The sequence below is a fragment of the Papilio machaon genome, chromosome 10 (genome assembly GCF_912999745.1).
Source record: "Papilio machaon chromosome 10, ilPapMach1.1, whole genome shotgun sequence".
NCBI classification, from domain to species: Eukaryota; Metazoa; Arthropoda; class Insecta; order Lepidoptera; family Papilionidae; genus Papilio; species Papilio machaon.
This window is the reverse complement of record NC_059995.1, coordinates 8685352-8698878: the sequence shown is the minus strand read 5'-3', so window position 1 is coordinate 8698878 and position 13527 is coordinate 8685352. Positions and strand designations below refer to the sequence as shown.

Sequence of the window (13527 nt, the reverse complement as noted above, 5' to 3'; positions counted from 1 at the left end):
TCGCCTTTTGGTAATCTATATCTTCTTAATTATTACCAATATTTAGATGGATGTTTGTTAGAAATCTCTGAAACAGCTAAACAGATCTCGATGAAATTTGGCATAGATGTAGTACATAGTCTGTAAGAACAAATGGTCTAATAATATTTTTTTTCCGCTCGAACGGACTCGCGGGCGACAGCTAGTATGTACATATATAAAAGGAAGTCGTGTTAGATACACTAATTATAACTCAAGAACGGCAGATCAGATATGGCTGGATATTTATGAGACACAAAAAGGTTTTTTTTATTTCCGCGTACACGGAATCGCGGGAAAAGCCAGTTATTAATAATGATCAACAATTATTAATAATTTTTAAGAAATCACATTTACTGTAACATATATAGATATACACCATTTACCTACCACTTATCTTATAATTATCGCATATCTTATGCATATTATAATACAGATTCCAGATTCGGATACAGGTGTGTATATTCTGTGTACAGAATCTAGAATTCATTTATGGTACCAGATTAAATCAATCTATTTTGTTACACAGAGTACAGAGTGCACTGAGTAGAAAATTTTTGTTGTGTGTTGTTGTGAACACTGAAAGCATAGCCGTAGCCGGTGGATTGCTACATTCGTACATTGCCTAATTCAATAATGTCGCATTTAACACCAGGCCCAGTGAAACCATTGAAACCGGTAAGTTGGAACATTTTTTTTATTATTCAATTTTGCATGTAATTGTGCATCTCTGTGGAGCTTTTTAATAATTCATTCGATTTGTATAAAATTCGGTTTTAAAGGACCTCATTTACATTAAAAGATTTTCGGGCGGTCCTTATTTATTTCGAAGGAAAAGAATTAAATTGTTCCATACTATCATAGCTGAACCCATTTTAACAATAGTGCGATGTGATTGCAGCTGCCACTGGGGCTGTGGGCGTCGCCGCAGACGAGGCTGTATATGGCATTCATAGGGGTGATGCTGTATGCATACATTTTGTTCTTCATTAGGACCATTTTTTACAAGAGTCAGCGATTGGACCAGGTGGGAGCCATGGTAAGCTCTCAAATTTATGTTGGTTATTCATTGATCGTATTGTACATAGTAGCTAGAATATATGTTTAGTACCAGTTAGAGCCCAGCTTTGCTGACCTTAGTCAGCTTTTCATTCAATTTCCCTAAAATGTATGCAGCATATATTTATACAAATTAATTTTTAACACATAACTTATTTTATAACAATTAACACAATGTTAAGAAACAAAATTATTATTTTTTATTGATGGTACCAATTATTTGTGTTTACTAATTTCCTAAAATGTATGTTTATGGTGTATTAGCTATTAACTAGAATAAAATGGTGTAATTGTCATGAGCAGGTGATGAAGACGGAGCAAATGATTCATAGAATACACACCACCGACTTCAACATGGCCATCAACATGGAGCACTTAGACAATGGATTCTTAGATTACTAGGACCATCATTGTTTACATTACTTTGTTCCACCTCTGTTATCTATGTTGTAATCAATGTGTGTAGTAAAAGGTATTATCAGATTAGTCTTAATAAATTTTTAAAAAGCCATTGTGATGATAAAAGTTATTGGCATACAGGGGAGGGAGCTAAGCCTGCCCAAAATCCCAAAAATTTTTAGCTTAAGTTAGTTATATTAATTAATTTTAGCTTCATTTTCTGTGATCAAATTTCTATTTAAAGTTGAATTGACTATTTTCTGTATTTATTTTATAATTTGATTAAGTGGATTCAGTTAAAATAAAGAAGACATGAGCTGATTGGTATGTTTTATTTTTTTAAAGGTGTCAATTCAGTACGAGGAAGTGTACTCCTGTTACCAAGTGACCGCTGCCATTTGGAATGTATCACAAATCAACAAGCCATTTTGATTAAACCGTACACTTGTTTTTCTTGATATCTGTTCAGTTTAATTTTGCAATATGTAAAACACATTTCACTATAAACTCTAAAGGCCATCAACATCTCTAAAATAAGACAATTTTATAAAAACACATATTTATATTTACACAATATTATTATTTACTGTATTATTTTAACTATGCTTAAATTAATTTCTAATCTTAGCGAGATTCCATAGATCAACAGCTGCTGTAGCCACACACATTGTCGATGTCGGTCAGTCTGCGAGTCCGTTGTCGAGGGCGAAGCACTGGTCGTGCTCGAGCACTCCGGCGGGAGCGCAGCGCCAGGGGTCGCGAGTGCGGCGCTGCCAGGTCTGCAGGCGCGCGCGCAGCTCCGCCTCCACCTCGGTCAGCGACGGCTTGCCTGCACACACACACACATCATCAACTGGTAGTGGTAGTGTTAGCAAGACGGGAGAAGGTGGCGCAGACCGTGCAGGTTGTTGAGCTCGGCGGGGTCGCGGCGCAGGTCGTAGAGCTCCCACTGCGGCCGGTAGTAATACTGCCGCAGGGTCTTGTACCATGGCAGCGGCCGCTTGCTGCGCGTGCGGTTCAGGATGTCCTGCACATGAGTACAAGACGCGATTCATTAACCTCCATGTCATTCAAATGTTTTATATTGTTCATGCGTAAAGCGCAGGTTTCACTTTTGAGAATCCACCAAATCGTGCCAATGTTTCAAAGGGAACTCGACTCACCTGGAAGGTGGGCGAGACGTAGAGGTCCTGGTCGATGGGGAAGGGCATGGCGTGGTGCAAGTTGTGCAGCAGTTTGTACCGGCGGGTCCTCACGGCGCGCATCGGGTAGTACATGGTGACCTCGTGGTGCGTCTGCGAGGCGAACACTGCCTCCGCTTCCGAGTACGCCGGCTCTGCAATACACGGTGCGACGCGCGCAAACTACATGTTAAATATGTAAAGTTTGTGCAAGGAAGGCTTCATCGAATATAATAAGGATTAAATCCGGCACTCATTAATAAATATAAAAGACGACGGACCTTTAATTAAAATAGGCAACAAGCTCTTGGGTTCGTCGCCGTGCGTGACTTCGTTGTCCTCTGCCCGCTCCGTGGATATGCCGAACCAGTCGAGCACTGTGGGCATGAGGTCGAGCTGGCTGGCCATGGCGTAGGAGGCCTGGCTCCTGCGCGCGCCGGGCTCCGGCGACGCCACGAGGAGCGGCGCGCGCACGCCCGCCTCGTGCAGATTGGTGCGCCCGCCGGGGAACGGGATGCCGTTGTCCGAGGTGTATATGACGAGCGTGTCCTCCTTGTGCCCCGCCGCCTCCAACTCCTTCAGGATCAGCCCCACGCCTGTCAACACGAGTGTGTCTTCTTATTATATCGGGTCTTGAACTTTTACCGTTGGTTTCTGAGACCAAAACTCAGTATAAAACATATCGTCTAGGAAACATATTAAAAAACTTTTACTATGTTTCATTTCTACATAATATTTTATATATATTTATAATATTGTACCTTGATCCAATCGCGACATAGTTGTGTACTGGGCGGCTATGTCCCGCCGGGCCGCCTCCGTGTCCTGTCACAAGGTTAACAATATGAAGTGAAAAACAAACTCGTTTTCATTTATCCTAAATGTGTAATTTGTCACGTGAGATGTGGGCGATGGGCGGGGGGTACCTGCACGTGGTAGGGCAGCTGCACCTCGTCCCACTGGTAGTACCAGGGCGCCCAATCGGGGATGGTGCCCATGCCGGGCTCGCCCGACCCGAAGCGCTCGCAGAAGGCGCCATACTGCGGCTCGCTGTGCCCACACCGGTGCGGGTCGTGGAAGCCCACATACAGAAAGAACGACCTAATAACACGTGTTGTATAATGCACACAATTATGTTACTCAATAGAAAGAGTGTCTCTTAACAGATCGGTTATATGGTAATCCCGCTATTGACTTAGAGACTGATGAATAGAAGTAAGATGGAGAAACCCTATAGATTCTGTAAGTCGGTGAGATGCAAGATTTGGGGTGAATGCAAGTGCTCACTTATTGTCCCGGTTGGCGTTGGTGAGGAAGTCCCGGGCGAGCAACTTGATGTGCGTGATGTTGCGCCCCACCTGGTCGATGTGGTTGTTGAGCTCCGTCTGCTCGTAGTCGAAGCGGAACACGTCGTCGGGGCCCACGTGCTTCTTGCCAATTATACCTGCAACTCGTTTTAATGAACCGACCGCCTCGTATCGTCTTTTGCTTTATGTTTAAGATTTGTGACCGCCTATTGGCTATTGGTCGACCGTAATTCGTAATTTTTTTTAAAAAACTTGATTTAAAATTGGTTTATGGACTTCTTCTCCACGTTAATTATTTAATTTCACGTTCATTCGTTCGCACAATTTCCTTAAAAAGGGATACAAAGTTTACGCGTCACGTATTAATATTTATTAAAAAAATATTATTTTTGTGGTAAAAATTGTAACATAATGACAAAACATTATTAAGTACTAGACTACAATGAGCATACCGGTGTAGACACCATTTTGGCGCAGCAGGTTGGGCAGGCTGGTGAGATTGTCGAAAGCGTTGAAGTGGTGCACGCCGTGGTGCAGGCCGTACATGCCACTCTGGTGGCTCGGCGTGCCGGTCAGCAGCGCCGCGCGGCTATCACACATACCGCTCTCAAAACGCTACCAATGTGTGCTCATCTCCCTTCACAAACTGTTACTATTCCTCTATCATTGGTGCAGTAAACCACTCTGCTCCTATACGACCTCATCCTGATTTTTGTATGAGTTTACGCTTACAAATTCTATAGCATCAGAATTTCGTAACTTCAAGAATCTCCACGTCAAGGAAACTTGTAACTTTTAGGTGAAAGTAGTTCGATCTTGTTTTTCAAAGTGAAATTAATATTATTCAAAAACAGGTTATTGGAACGGGACCGCGCATAATAATGATGATCGTATGTTATCATGTGATCAAATAAATGCCTTACCTAGCCTGCGATTGGAGTTAGAAGGTGCTTTATTACGGTGTATTTAGCTGTAGGTACCTGGGCGAGCAGCTGCTAACGGAGTTGAAGGCGTTGTTGAACAGTAGTCCGCGGCGTGCCAGGGCGTCTATATTCGGCGTCTGGCAGATCTTGTTGCCGTACGCTCCCAGCTCGAAGCCGCCGTCGTCGGCTGCAGTAGACCATGTCCAAGTGAGAACAACATTAAAGCATTAACACACCGACTGAGAACCGCCAACCAGACAATACTGAAAAAGAAATCTGTATAGGTTTATCTCTATTTATTCGTTAAATATTACAATGGTTATTATATACTAGCTGTCGCCCGCAAATCCGTCCGTGCGGATTAAAAAAAACTTAATTAGTAGCCTCTATGTGTTCTTCTGGACTATGCTCTACATCTACGCTAAATTTCATCAAGATCCGTTGAGCCGTTTTGGAGATATCTTCGAACAAACATCCATCCATTCATTTAAACATTCGCATTTATAATACTAGTAAGATTTACGTAAATAACCTTAAATTTTGGCAAGACCTAAAAGATTTAGTTACGAAAGTAGTAAAAGTTATGGTAGTTAATGTGCAAAATTCAACACATCAATCGATTAACAGGTCGAGAGGTTTGTATATAATTTGATAAAATAAATATATGTATATGGGAAAAACCTATGCCCAGCTGTGGGATAATAAAGGCTGATGATGATATGTGACGCAATGTTATAGTCGAATTATTAAATATGCACGAAGGAAAGTGCATTACTGTTGACTGTAATCAATTTAAATTAGCAAAATCATGTTTCACTGTAAACACGAATTGATATTATTAATATAAACATTGACTGCACTGAGTAGGTATATAACAGAGATACCTAAATTAAAGAAACAATAATTAATAGTTCATATGCTTTTTACTGTATTTAAACGGTCCTTATAATTAATAATTTGGGTAACAAAAGGACCATGTGATTCATATAATTATTATTATATCAGTCAACTATGATGGCTGGTCTACGTTGGGTTCTTGTGATTTTCATAACTGAAGTCACAACAGTTTGTACTCTTCCCAGTTTTACCAGAGATATGCAAACCGAAGTCACTGTTTTCATTCGCGCGCCCCGAGAGGTATGCAGAGATTTAGATATTAGCCTATAAAATGTTATTAATAATTAATAACATACATTAAAATTCAAATATTTTATTAGAATTTGGAAATAAAAAATTATTTGGAAACTGGTGGTGAATTAGAAACGAGTTTTACAAACATGTTCTTTCCTTCAATAAGGCGTTTAATATGATTTTTCCAAACAACTCAATATAAAAGTTACATTTTTAAAGCATAGCACCTAATTTAGTTAAGCTGATCATCTGAGTTGGGACGGCGCGGCGGCGGTGGATATTGGGGCAATGACACCTTTTAGAACGGTACAATAGTGCCGCTAGTTATTGTAAAAAGAATAAAAGAGTTGAAAACTTTATGTGCCTAATTATATTTTCATATAGAATAAGAATATTTATATTATTTGATTTTTTCGAACGAATAACAATTAACATGGCACAATAAAGTTATATTATGTGTTTAATAAAGATAATTACTGTAAAGATCTACTACACTAGACATGATAAAACTTAGTATTTTTTTATTTTACGTGACGTGTTAAATTATGGAATACTAGCAGTCGCCGCGACTCCGTCCACGCGGAATTAAAAAAAACGTAATAAGTAGCCTATGTGTTCTTCATCTTCCAGATAATGTGCTATATCTGTACCAAATTTCATTAAGATCCGATGATCACATCCATCTAAACATTCGCATTTATAATATTAGTATGATCAATTATTACAGTTTAGTTAGTACTCAATTGCTTGCGTTTGTTAAAATCACACCTAGTAATTTTATAAACTACCGAATTTTAAAATCGGTTTGTGACATTTCCATGTTGTTGTCAATTGTTTGACGTACGTTGTCAAATAAATAACAATGACAACAAATATCATCTGTGGAAGAGGAATGTGATAGTAAAAATGGACAATTATTTAAATTTAAATACTTTTTAGACTTTTTCATCTGCGATCCATCAGTTAATATGACAAACAAGACTCACCCAATAGAATAAGAACATTTCGAGCCTTATTAGATAATACTCTTTCGGTGATAAGCAAGCATAATAAAACGTAGAATACAGCCGGCGCCCTCGCCATGTTGTGCGATAGCCGCGAATTGACGTGTCGTCCTCGCAGCGGCGGCAGAGTGTTTAGTTGGCAACTCGGCGCTGCGCTTAGTGCAGGCACAGTCGCCTCGCTTCCCTCCACTGCCACTGGAGCCTCTGGTATCGATATCGACCGCGCAACTTTTATTTCTATTAGCAACCGCGCGAATTGAACCCTGTCAGCAGCAATGAGTAACCGTAAAAATATTTTGTACTTGTTTGATGTCGACGGAACCTTAACTAAGCCGCGGCAACGCATTTCTGAAGACCTAAAGAACTTTTTACTGAACGAAGTAAAATCCCGGGTCAATGTGGGATTGGTCAGTGGATCTGATTATAGCAAAATCGTAGAGCAAATGGATGGCGAGGAGACAACAAATCAGTTCGACCATGTCTTCTGCGAAAACGGCGTAGTGCACTATCAACAGGGACAGTTGAAGAAAACTGAAAGCATTTTAACTTACATCGGGGAGCAGACTCTGCAGAGGGTTATAAACTTTGCCCTGGGATATATGTCTAAGTTAGAGCTCCCAGCTAAAAGAGGTAACTTTGTGGAGTTTAGGTCGAGCATGATCAACATCTGCCCGGTGGGCCGCTCCTGTAGCCAGGCAGAGAGAGATGAGTTCTCAAAGTTCGACATGCAGCACAAGATCAGGGCAAAGTTTGTTGAAGCTTTACAAAATGAATTCAAAGGTTCCAAATTGTCATTTGCCTTAGGAGGTCAGATCAGTGTTGATGTATTTCCAACGGGATGGGATAAAACTTATTGCTTAAATCACATTCCAAAGGAAAGTTTCAGTGAGATACATTTCTTTGGGGACAAAACATTGCCGGGGGGAAATGATTACGAAATATTTAATGATGAGAGGACAATTGGCCATGTGGTCACCTCCCCTCAAGACACCAAAGAACAGTTGATGAACTGCCTTAATATAATATGAGCAACTGTAAATAAAACAATTGTATATATTATTTTAACAAATTTTATTAAATAATAAATGTATATTGCTATTTGTTTATTATTATGCATATTATTTCTTATAAATCCTTGAATGTTTGTAATGGTCAGCTGCTACAAACTTCATAAAAATTCACAATAACTCTAGTACATTTAGTACTGTAACAATAAAAATTAACAACTCCAATATTTAGATAAATGGAAGATAAGAGAGTGCCAACAGGCTATCACAATTCATTTAAGAGTTACATCATAAAATAAACATTGATATTATACAAATATCAAATCAACAATTGTTTCTTGCAATACCCAGAGTTGTTGACACAATTACATATTAATCAAAATAATATCAATACAAAAATGTGTTAACTTTACATGATTGTAGTTGCCGCATACTTACAAAGTCAATAACATTTGCCTTTAAGGCTTGGTCCAAAATATCTTTTATAAATGCTATTGATAACATGAACCTTGTAATATCAGTCAAATTATGAAACAATTATATGGTCAGTGCTAAGGAGAAAGCACTAACGATGTAATCATGATGGGTAGGCAGAAATATACATATATTGTTACCTACAAATTTAATAAAAGCAATTACAACAGCTTTAAATAACAATATTGTCATAACATTTCTAACTGGAACATTCACTGGATGAAACATACATAAAGAGCTAAAATATAGATGTGTTTGTATATCAATCAATCCACTTTTATAGTTACTTATCATACATAACCTTTCTTTATAACCCCAGTGGGCCTATCACAAATATTTGTGAGTATCACCTTCGTATCCTTATCATTAATGGTATGATATTTTTGGTGTACTTTACGCCCGACAGGGGCGCTGCTGCTTTTTTAAGACAAATTTTATGGATACATTGGTGATTATCACAAATATTTATGCTAGACCCACTGAACTGTCCACTGACTCTTGTACACAATATTGTCTCTCATATTATCTTAAAAATATGGAGATAATAATATGTTTTAATACAAGTATCATATTGGTCAAAACCAATGTTTACTCAAATTTTTACACAAGAGAAAAACATATATTTAATGATATGTATCAAAACATTGTATATTTATGTATAAACACATTACAATCTACACACAACTTTTCCTGATGGCTTAACTAAATTAACTAACTTTTTTTTTACTTTTCTTCTGTACCTATTTTGATTTCCTACATGGCTTTTTTAACTTTTCCCAATACTGAATCAATCTACAATACCTTTAAAAATGAGTAAATACTGTCACAAAGTAAATATTCAAAAAATATATTATTATATAATATTTTGATATATAACTTTACAAAATAAATGTGCTTTAAATTGTTTTATATAATTCATTGTCTCAATATATTTTTCGATTCTCTATTTTATGTAATAAATTGATAAATTAGTTGATTTAGATGATTTTGTATAACTTGAATTGTTGCTATAAAATTCCATATCAATGACCCTCATACTTTGGCTTCCTCTTCTCAATGAATGACAACATGCCCTCTTGTCTGTCCTTAGTTGGCACATTGATTTCGTAATATTTTTGTTCTACCTCATAGCCATCCTTAATGCTAAGCTGCACTCCCTCGTTGATGGCTTGCTTGGCGCAGCGCAGTGCAATGGGTGCATTGGGCAAGATCTCCCGCGCCAAGTCCAGTGCCTTCTCAAAGGCTGCGTTGTTGCTCTCATTCTGTGGGACTGCATGGTTCACAATACCTGTGGATACCCATAATAGGTTGTGGTTAATAATTACCATTAAACAATTCAAAGTTCTATGAAGACATTGTTTAAGAATAAAGACAATATAAAAGTTAAATGAAACCAACCCAATTCTTTAGCTTCTTTTCCATTAATAATCCTGGAAGTGAATATTAATTCCTTAGCTATATTTGGATGAATGACTCTGGGCAATCGCTGCGTGCCTCCAGCTCCAGGTATCAAACCGCGCCCGGTCTCCACCAGACCCAGTTTAGCGTTCTCTGCCGCCACTCTAATGTCACAAGCCAAAGCTAGTTCCAGTCCACCGCCCACTGCAACACCTTCAATGGCCGCTATGGTTGGCATAGGCAGGTCCTCTATCTCTATAAATGTTTCCCTCAAACCTCTCACAAAATTTGCCACTTCATCATCAGCCATTTTAAATCTTTCCTTTAAATTGGCACCTGTAATATACATAAAATTTAAAATTTCTATGTTGCTCATGACATGTATATTTTTCATCTATTTTTTATTTCAAATGTGTCCTCTTTTTTGTAAGTAAAAGAGGTGCCAAAAAAATTAACTTAATCTTTGTCCTCTATCCTCTGTTATTCCTGATTTTTAAAAACCAAACTGATATTATTATCTCCTTTCTCTACAAACCTACATGTTTATAATAACTATGCACATACCTGCGCAAAATATTCCTCGTACCAAGCTATGTAAAATGACAACTGATATTTTCGTGTCTTCCCGAATCAGTGCGTTTACCTCTCTCATTGATTGTACGAGTTCAAAACCGAGTGCATTCTTGTCTTTAGGGCTATTGAGTCCATATACCGCAATGCCCCTATCGGCCCCTATCAATTTGTGGAAAACAACCGGCCCAACATTTTCCACCTCTTGAATGGGGGTCGATAAAAACCTCAGATTCGAAGCGGTCTTCAATATATTGTTTATTTTTACCCTCGACATCATCATTATCCTTTTTGATAAGCTTACTTTGATAAAAGTTAACAGCCAGCACAAATATTATCGGCAAATAAACTATTATTATACGTACGTAACGACTGAGGTCACAGATTACTACGTTAGCACAGTAAGAGGTCTGGAAAAATTCTATTTATATAGAATACAATTATTGTTTGATCAAAATATCTTATCAGTAATTTACTGATAACGCCAATGACGGTAGTTTTTCTTAAAGAATTAAGTAACAGTAAATGATCAGTCGCGATAATAATGTAACGCGTTTAATTTACAACTGTCGTGTAAAATGGTAGTTAAAAATGTAAATGAATCTAATAAAATGCCATCCAAAAAATTTGGAGGTTACGACACATTGGTTTTGTAAATAATACCTTATGTACATGACCTACAGTTAAAAATGCGTTTATGACTATAAAGTAAATTATGTATGAATGAGCATCACAATCATTCATTTTCCTTTTGACATTCAAGTCACGGGCGTTTTGGCGTTGGCGTTAGGCTTGTTTTTGTTATTAATATTTAAAAAATTGCCCGTATTGCCATTTAAAAATCTAAAATATTTATCCGTACTTGTCTACTTGTAGGTACTTTAAAATTATATTGGCGTGAGGGCGTTAGTGAGCCATCATAATTCGGCGGTTACTTATTTGAAATACAATAAAAGTGTACATATTCACAATGGGTTTGTTTGTGGTTTGGTAGCGGTTTGCTAGTACCTAGTTTATCTGAGGCTAGTACAGTACGATACGACAGGGAAATTACTGTACGACCTGCCATTGACTGTACGGGCTCACTGGCACCAGTTCGTTTTTACATTATGCCAGTGCACAACGCTACAAGCGCTACAAGTTACAAGCGCTAGTCCTTCTGTACTGGCATTGTGTAAACCAAAAGGTTTGTTTGGAATTGGAATGGAACTATGGGTATGTTCCGATATGCACTGCGAGCACTGCACAGTGCTATCACTGTAGAAATATTCGTTCCGTTATGGACTGCCAGTATACTGCCGCAGTACCCTAGGGAAATATATGACGTCATAAATCGCCACCATATTCTACTGTTAGCAATGGCGTTTTCGAGGTAAGGTACTCGCAGTACTTTGATCACGTGATCAGTCAAAACCACCCGAGTGCCTCACATCTTATAAACAAAGCTACAGTTTAATCAGAAAATGTTAAAGTTCTGTAATTAGTTTGGATGTATAAATAAAACAATGGAAGAATTGCAAAAAATAACCTTATTAGACTGTGTTGATAATGAAAAACATATTCTTTTTTATGAAAAAGTACTTATTTTTATTACATTATAAATTCAATTTATAATTAATATTAATTAAAATATTTTTAATTTGACAGTACTCCAAAACAGTTTTTTTTTATGTACTAGAAAACTTGAATACACTCATTTGAATGTTGCGTCAAAAAATGCGGCTGGCAGTATACGAGATTGCGTTCCGTTTTAAATCGTAACCAGTATAACTGGCTATAAAGGAACGGCTTCACAGTATACTGAATTGACGTCACACTCTACAGTGGTCGCAGTGTATATCGGAACACACCCTATATCTATCTATGGGATAGTGGTGGTGGCATCTGATTTTGACAGATTCTGAAGTTTTATCCGTCACGAATTAGGTTATGTATATGTTTTTGTTTTATTTATCATTTAATTCAAATGTTTTGTTTTAGCCTCAACTAAGGTACTAGCACCATATTTACAATTATGTCGTATGAGCCATACATTTGTAACTTAGATCCAGAAACAAAAACATCGCTTAAAGTATATCTCTTCAACCATGTTCAGAATGTGGAAGAAATACGAAGCAACATTATGAATGGTACTTGGAAATGCGCTGCGATAAAGCCCAATTTGATAATAGATTTATTTCAAATTGCTGTCGCTGCAAACAAAGCAGTGTTGGCGGAAAAATCGCAAGCCATGCTTACTCGAACTGTCTACGCTGAGATTCTGTTTAATTTGTCCTTGTCCAAAAACATATCTCAAAGTTTGAGTAAATTTGGTGTTGAGACAGATCGGAGCCTGCTGATTTGTTTCTTAGTAACAGCGGACAGTGACGAAAGTGAAACCATTCTTGAACAAATAAAAGGCGAATTATTACCAATTAGCGATTTAGTGAAGTTTACAGACATGCAAGAAGTGAAGAACATATATAAATTAAATAATGTGAAGTCCGATGTCAATCTCCTTAATTTGATAATCACCAAAATGGTCACAAAAAGTTTTATCGCACATTAAGACCTTAAATTGAGTTAGCCAAATAGAAAATGATGTATTACATCTGATCACATCGATGTCATTAGTCTTGACAACATTATTAACTTAAAGCTGAATCCGATAATCAATTTGGAAGCAATACTTGTACTCCAATAAAGGTCAATAGTATTTATTTTGTATATGTAGGGAACATCTCTGTTTATTCATATATGAAATCCATTGTATTATTTTTTCATCTGTATATAATAAATTTGTAACTTTTATCTTGTTTTGTAAAAATTAAGATATTAAATTGTACAAATTCATTACATTATTTTTCATTAGTGTCCTCAAGGCAAGCAAGTTGTCAAACCTATAACATTTGCATCCATCTTAGTAGGTTCAATCTTACTAATATTATAAATACGAAAACTAAGATGGATGGAAGGATGTTTGTTTAAAGGTATCTCCGGAACGGCTGAACAGATTTTGATGAAATTTGAAACAGATGTCGAACATAGTCTGGAAGAAAACATAGGCTACTTATTAC

At 37.4% G+C, this 13527-nt stretch overlaps 4 protein-coding genes across 4 annotated transcripts; 2 read left to right on the top strand and 2 right to left on the bottom strand.

The window, feature by feature from the left end:
- Positions 1–1820: 1820 nt before the first annotated feature.
- On the bottom strand, positions 1821–7101 carry LOC106721422 (N-sulphoglucosamine sulphohydrolase). Its single transcript, XM_014516356.2, has 10 exons — positions 7005–7101; positions 4945–5074; positions 4417–4553; positions 3945–4101; positions 3584–3758; positions 3419–3482; positions 2939–3253; positions 2640–2812; positions 2374–2503; positions 1821–2305 (listed from the first exon to the last, which is right to left on the bottom strand). The coding sequence occupies exons 1-10, from the start codon at positions 7099–7101 to the stop codon at positions 2157–2159; spliced, it is 1527 nt and encodes a 508-aa protein (XP_014371842.2). The 3' UTR covers positions 1821–2156.
- LOC106721424 (phosphomannomutase 1) lies at positions 7038–8060 on the top strand. The gene has a single exon (XM_014516357.2). It carries the CDS (start codon positions 7298–7300, stop codon positions 8048–8050), a length of 753 nt encoding a protein of 250 aa, XP_014371843.2. The 5' UTR covers positions 7038–7297; the 3' UTR covers positions 8051–8060.
- Positions 8061–9426: 1366 nt separating this feature from the next.
- On the bottom strand, positions 9427–11102 carry LOC106721384 (enoyl-CoA hydratase domain-containing protein 2, mitochondrial). Its single transcript, XM_014516305.2, has 3 exons — positions 10466–11102; positions 9902–10237; positions 9427–9791 (listed from the first exon to the last, which is right to left on the bottom strand). Exons 1-3 carry the CDS (start codon positions 10752–10754, stop codon positions 9526–9528), a joined length of 891 nt encoding a protein of 296 aa, XP_014371791.2. The 5' UTR covers positions 10755–11102; the 3' UTR covers positions 9427–9525.
- Positions 11103–12334: 1232 nt separating this feature from the next.
- Positions 12335–13183, top strand: LOC106721385 (EKC/KEOPS complex subunit Tprkb). The gene has a single exon (XM_014516306.2). The coding sequence runs from the start codon at positions 12486–12488 to the stop codon at positions 13017–13019; it is 534 nt and encodes a 177-aa protein (XP_014371792.2). The 5' UTR covers positions 12335–12485; the 3' UTR covers positions 13020–13183.
- The last annotated feature ends 344 nt before the right edge of the window (positions 13184–13527 follow it).